Raw genomic sequence first — 6,263 nt, forward strand, 5'->3', positions numbered from 1 at the left:
AAAAAAAAAAAAAAAACCACTCTAGCTAGTAAAACTCTTCCTAAAGGGCTGGGGCACTTTGAAGGGAGTTTGTTTTTCTACACATTTGAGGGAATTTTCTCTTGTAGGTTTTACTAAGCAAAGGTAGGAGATCCTTGATTAGAGCCTGGGGAGCATGCTGAGCGATGGAGTGGTGCCTGTGGTTGGCTAAGGGAGGCTGTGGTCACTGACCCGCTGACAGAGCCCCGACCTCGCAGAACCCCTCCCCCGGCCCTCGCACAGTGTGTGCCCACAGGACATCGCTCCAGGGCAGTAGCATGGTGAGGTTAGCCAGATGAGGGCCTTCGGCGAGAGAGAGTGTGTGCATGTGCCTGAGTTGCTGTCTATGCTTTTAAGTCACACTTTTGGAGAAAACCCAGTGGCTCTTTTAAGAGCAAATTCTAACTGTATTTTAATACAATGAATACAAGTATATTATCATGTGAACCAAATGCTAGTGTGATGGTTAAGCAACAACTTTACACTTACTTTTCCAAGACGATGGTTAGTTTGGATGGAGTCCACTATAGAGGCTGGCAGTGGCATTAATCAGTCATTGTAATCGTCAGAAAAGCTCAGTTGATATGCAGAGAGGAGCACTGGTGGTCATCACACATGTCGGTTGTGTGCATGTTCCTTTTTCTTTCACTTCAGTTTCCACAGGCTCCCTTGCTCAGCAGTATGCACACCCCAATGCCACCCTGCACCCACATACTCCACATCCTCAGCCTTCAGCTACCCCCACCGGACAGCAGCAAAGCCAGCATGGTGGAAGTCATCCTGCTCCCAGTCCTGTTCAGGTAAGGGGAACTCAGAGGTCTGCATAGAATTGCTTCCTCGTTCTAGTGACTTGAATGCTTTCTTCGGGTGCCTGATGCCATGGGATCAGAACATATAGCATGTCTATCCTCATGTGGCTGGGGTTGCTGCTTGTTTTCAAATCACATTAAGTACATATTGATAATAAGGCTATTGGATAAATTGTGGAAGCTTACGTAAATGAAAAAGCTAATTTAACATCAAGTTCATAATTTAGCATAAAGCAGATTCCTCTTTGCTTGGGACTTTACAATTCCTACTCGTAAAGTTTATGTGAGAAGGTTGTTTTTCCTATTCACTGCTTTAGTCATATTTGCTAATGGAGGCCATTAAGGATCTCTTTGACATCTGTCAGTACTCTGGGGCAGCTGTTTTATTTCAGCTGTTTGGTCAGGGCTTCTAACAGGCTGAGATTCAGGCTTCTGTATCCCATAAAGCAACGTCTCTGGACAGGAGGTACACCCATCCCTACTCTGACCTTCCTTACTTTCCAGCGCCCCTCATCTCAGACCCACATGTGCAAAGCTCAGCTTTGCATGTGACCCTTAGTTGCTTTTCATTAAAGAAGTTTTTCTCTCAATTCTTTTTCATTGCTTTGCAGCACCATCAGCACCAGGCCGCCCAGGCTCTCCATCTGGCCAGTCCACAGCAGCAGTCAGCCATTTACCACGCGGGGCTCGCTCCAACCCCACCTTCCATGACACCTGCCTCCAATACGCAGTCGCCACAGAATAGTTTCCCAACAGCACAACAGACCGTCTTCACGATCCATCCTTCTCATGTTCAACCAGCATATACCAATCCACCCCACATGGCCCACGTACCTCAGGTAAACCAGCTTTAGCCAACTTTCTGTAAAGACCAAGTAGAACATGAAGGTTATCAGATAAGCAGCAAAGAGCTAGACGCTCTCTCAACCAGGAAACCTGTGTGTAGTACCATTTGCCTGTCTCCCTTTCCCTGCTCCAATACACGTGACTTGGCCCTAAGTGAATGTTTGTGTGGTTTTATAATGGGATCAGTGAAGCTGCTGATTGGTCAGTATTTTCCCAACTGAGACTTTGAGAATATCTTTGATTGTGGAATGCAACCCAGTCCTCCTTTCCTTCCTGTGTCTGCTTTGCTATGTGTATACAGCTTCATTTTGTGTGTGTGTATGTGTGTGTCCATATATATGCACCTCTCCACACACATAACACACAGAAGCTTGGCAGGGATGACGGGCCTTCACAGATTCTCAGCTCTCTGAGGTGAGCCTAGGCCTGTCAACTTGAATGTTCATCACGAATTCCAGAGAAATCTCTGCAGTTGTTGTACCTGGTTGTCCCTATGTCCGCGTGGACCATATGTTGTACTTCTTGAGAGGGGTTGGTCTTGTACATTGGTGCAGTGTAACTAGAAGCTGGAAGCGCCCAAGTGTTCCCATTTTTCTTTAAAAGCAGCCCTGGAAGCACTTTGGAGCTCACCTCCAGTGTAAGCTTCTAAAGGTGGGAAGGTGTGGTTGCCATCTCAGTGGTTGCCATCTGCATCAGCTGCTGACAAAGGTCCGATGCAATCCAGGGCCAAGGTGGATTGTCTTAATGAGGAGAGGGAGTTGCACTGAAGGTGGGCTCTAACGCTGTCCTCGAGTCCCTCCCTGGGTGTTAGGGTGGAGCGGCTGTATGAGATGTCTCTTTCTGCTACTTTTGTCAACAGAACTCTCAGGCGGGTCTAGGTGAGACCTATCACAATGAATTCCATTCCTGTCAAATAGTGTGCCAGTGAGGCTCTGGCAAAGGTGTGGGCTAGAGATGTGACTCCGTTGGATCTCTGTCTAGAAGGCTCCCTCGTAACTAGACTGCCACAGCTCTGGGAAGTCTGAGTGTCCTCGCCCTACAAAGTTGAGGTTCTGTGGTGTAGTGCACTGCAGTTGATTTGTTTCTGACGGTGGGGAGGGAAGCCGGCTTGGTCAGTGTGGGCCAGCGTGGTTTGGTGGAATCAGCTTCATAAGAGCTGGGGTCCAGTAGGTGTCTAGCAGAGGCTGGTGGCTAAGTAGGTGTGTGAACTTAAATGTAAGTTGGGGTCCCTAAAACCTCAGTTTTTGTGCTGAAAGAGCAAAAAGATTAACACAGGGAAGCTCAAATATGCCATGGGTCCATGTGAATATGTGAGAGTAAACACAGCATTTCATTCAAGGCTTATCAGTCTCATTCAGTGCACAGTATGGGAGGCAGGAAACAAGGGCTCTTTCTGACCTTGCCTCACCTGGAGAGCTGGGATCCAGCTGTTAGTGCTGACTATAATCACTTTTCCAACTCAACAATGGAGGGACACCAGGTTGTACTTACTATCACTTGGTATAAGACACTGGGCTGGCCCAGATGACTTCAGATTACTCCTTCCCATTTCACTGGAGTCATTAAGTGTAACCTTCTCCTCCTCTTCCTCCTCCCATCCAGCATATCTTTGAGAGTCAAGGAGGCCTGAGAGTTTCTTCTTACTGTTTAGTGAGCAGGCCAGGAGGAGAGGGAGGGAGCAGAAGAGGAGAGGTCTAAGTCATCCATATAATGGAATTTGACAGTCCCTGCTTATAATGTAGTAATCTGCTTTCCTATTTGAAAGGGATGTTGTCTGTAAAATCTCAGGCCCCACATGGAAGCAAGATTCTGAAGCATCATTGTATCTTGTGTCATATTAAGTTGAGAAAGTTGCCCTTGGATCAGGGGTCTGATCTTTGTGAAGACCTTACCCATACATAGAATACAGTGACCAGAAATGATGACTAGGACAGTGCAGCCCTGACTTTTACCCAGGCTCATTTGGTGCCTGCTCCCCAGCCTTGCAGGATCTGCCAAAAGGTGAAGCATGTCTTTAGGTCAGTTGATAATCCACGAGGGTGTATCCCCAGAGAAAAGAACCAGGCCCTGAGGCCCACCATTGCCCTTTGCTGAGAATCCCAGTCCGGTGAAAGGAACACAGTTGACATGTTGTTTAAGCCAAAGATGTTGCCTGTATGCGTAAAAGAGCTCTCTGTTTCAGGCTCATGTACAGTCAGGAATGGTTCCTTCTCATCCAACTGCCCATGCGCCAATGATGCTAATGACGACACAGCCACCCGGCGGTCCCCAGGCCGCCCTCGCTCAAAGTGCACTACAACCCATTCCAGTCTCGACTACAGCGCATTTCCCCTATATGACGCACCCTTCAGGTGAGGCGTGTGTGTGCAGGGGCCGCCGGGGCACCTCAAAGCATTCCGCTCGCACAGGTTGAATGGCAGGCAGGGCCAGTGCTTCAAGCCCGCATTTGAGAACTAGCGAGACCCGTCCAAGAGTGTGCACAGGAGGAACTGTGACGATCAGCTCAGCGTCAGGGCCTGAGGCTTCTGGGAGACGATCTGTGTGTGTTCTGATGGTATACAGGATTTGGCTTGAGGAGAAGCAGCAGCAGCATTCTGTGTAGCTGATGCATGCCTAGGACTCAGTTGGCCTTCCTTGTTATGATAGGCTGGACAGGGCAGTGTCTTCCTTCCTGAGTCCCACCAGTCGGACACGTGGGGGGTTACTACCATGGCAGAGTTTGATTGTAGCTCTGGAGAAGACTACTGATGAGCAAGTGCTGTGTATGGACTGGCTTTGAGTGCAGCGTTAGCTCCAGCCTATGCCCTGACAGGGAGAGCGCCCTGCGGTTGTGCTCACTCGAGGCTGCCATGGCAACATTTCACAGTCTGACCTGTTACTCTGAAAGCAGTACTGGTGCTTGGCTAACATTTGGGGAGGGGGTGCGTTAAGGCCTCTTTTTTCTACCCCACAAACGAGTCTTCTGGGAGTTTTATCTGAAATGGTTTTACGTCTGACCGGTTTGTTTCTACCTGCCACCCACCCCTCACCCCCTTGGTGCAGATGGGAGGGGGAAGGCAAATTCCATTTTGAGTCTTGTTCAGCTAGCACGAGTATAGTTTACAAGTCGTGTGCCGCAGAGACACTAGGCTAATGTGTTGCCAGTTTTCTGTTTAAATATTCACTTTTCTTTCTTGCAGTACAAGCCCACCACCAACAGCAGTTGTAAGGCTGCGCTGGAGGACCCGAAAGGCCAAATTCCCTCCTCCCTTCTACTGCTTCTACCAACTGGAAGCACAGAAAACTAGGATTTCATTTATTTTGTTTTTTAAAAATATATGTTGATTTCTTGTAACATCCAATAGGAATGCTAACAGTTCACTTGCAGTGGAAGATATTTGGACCGAGTAGAGGCAAAAAATTAGGAACTTGTGGGCTATTCCATGATTCCATACGCTGTTTCAAAGTCCCGCAAGTACCCCAGCTCTGCTTGCTGAAACTGGAAGTTATTTATTTTTTAATGACCCTTGAAAGTCATGAACACATCAGCTAGCAACAGAAGTAACAAGAGTGATTCTTGCTGCTATTACTGCTAAAAAAAAAAAATCAAGACTTGGAACGCCCTTTTACTAAACTTGACAGAGGTTCAGTGAATTCTTACCGTCAAACTGACGGGTTATTATTTATAAATCAAGTTTGATGAAGTGATCACTGTCTACAGTGGTTCAACTTTTAAGTTAAGGGAAAAACTTTTACTTTGTAGATAATATAAAATAAAAACTTAAAAAAAATTAAAAAATAAAAAAAGTTTTAAAAACTGATCAAGTTAGTGTGTGTTTGTGTAAGATACTTCTGTTAAGGCAGGCAGGCTAAGTGTGCTTTTTATCCTGGAAGGTAGTTGTCAAGTTATTTTTCCTCACCTTTAGTTCTGGTTTCAGGGTATCTAGAAAAAGACAAAACTGAGGTATTCTCTTTGGTGGATTAGAGGTCTGCTTCATGAGAAGGAAGGCTGGCCAGAGCTGGGTAGCACTGAAGTTCCACATCCTCAGGCTGACACCAATCCTGTAAGCTTCCTTTTTAATATCTCCCAAACCCGAAGTTGTTCCAATTCTGGCATCTGTCTTACCAGTAGGGAGCAGTAGACACTTTTTTAAAAAAAATTGCAATAAAGAAAACCAGAGGACAGAATGGTTGTAAAGATACAAAGATGTACAAAGCAGCTTATTGACAAAGAATCCTAAGCATCTGTTAATATCCCCAAATTGTGGAAGAAAGACAAAGGGGAAAAGCGAGTATCTCAGCAGGGTAAGGATTTTGTAGAGACCATAGTCTTAATCAAGCCTTTAAATATTGTGACAAATCAGGATTCTGAAAACGTTTAATTCATACAGCAATCTGTACATTATAGCAAAATTTGCATTATTCAAGAATAAGTTACTTGTACAGTACATAAACAATACATAAACATTTGCCAAATACCTTCTGCCTGTCATGATACAAGATGAATCCATTTTTTGTGTGGTCACCATGTGCTGCATATTCCAAGCAAGCACTGACGTCAGATGTGTCCTTGTTCAGAGGCAGTGGATAATATGCTATCAGGTTCCTCTA

At 46.0% G+C, this 6,263-nt stretch overlaps 1 protein-coding gene across 7 annotated transcripts in view; it reads left to right on the forward strand.

Annotated features, from left to right (window-relative positions):
- ATXN2 (ataxin 2) overlaps positions 1–5,473 on the forward strand; it is a 127,808-nt gene extending 122,335 nt beyond the window's left edge. For 4 of the 7 annotated variants that reach the window (XM_021714661.1, XM_021714662.1, XM_021714665.1 and 1 more), the window contains 4 exons: positions 673–818; positions 1,439–1,666; positions 3,856–4,024; positions 4,853–5,258. In XM_021714661.1, the coding sequence (XP_021570336.1) occupies positions 673–818; positions 1,439–1,666; positions 3,856–4,024; positions 4,853–4,881 (572 nt within the window). In that variant the 3' untranslated portion in view covers positions 4,882–5,258. Of the gene's footprint in view, positions 1–672; positions 819–1,438; positions 1,667–3,855 lie in introns of all 7 variants that reach the window. The other 3 variants (XM_021714664.1, XM_021714660.1, XM_021714663.1) reach the window with 3 other exon arrangements.
- The last annotated feature ends 790 nt before the right edge of the window (positions 5,474–6,263 follow it).

The sequence above is a fragment of the Carlito syrichta genome, unplaced genomic scaffold, assembly GCF_000164805.1.
Source record: "Carlito syrichta isolate Samal-C Ts95f unplaced genomic scaffold, Tarsius_syrichta-2.0.1 Scaffold305691, whole genome shotgun sequence".
In the NCBI taxonomy this organism is placed as follows: domain Eukaryota; kingdom Metazoa; phylum Chordata; class Mammalia; order Primates; family Tarsiidae; genus Carlito; species Carlito syrichta.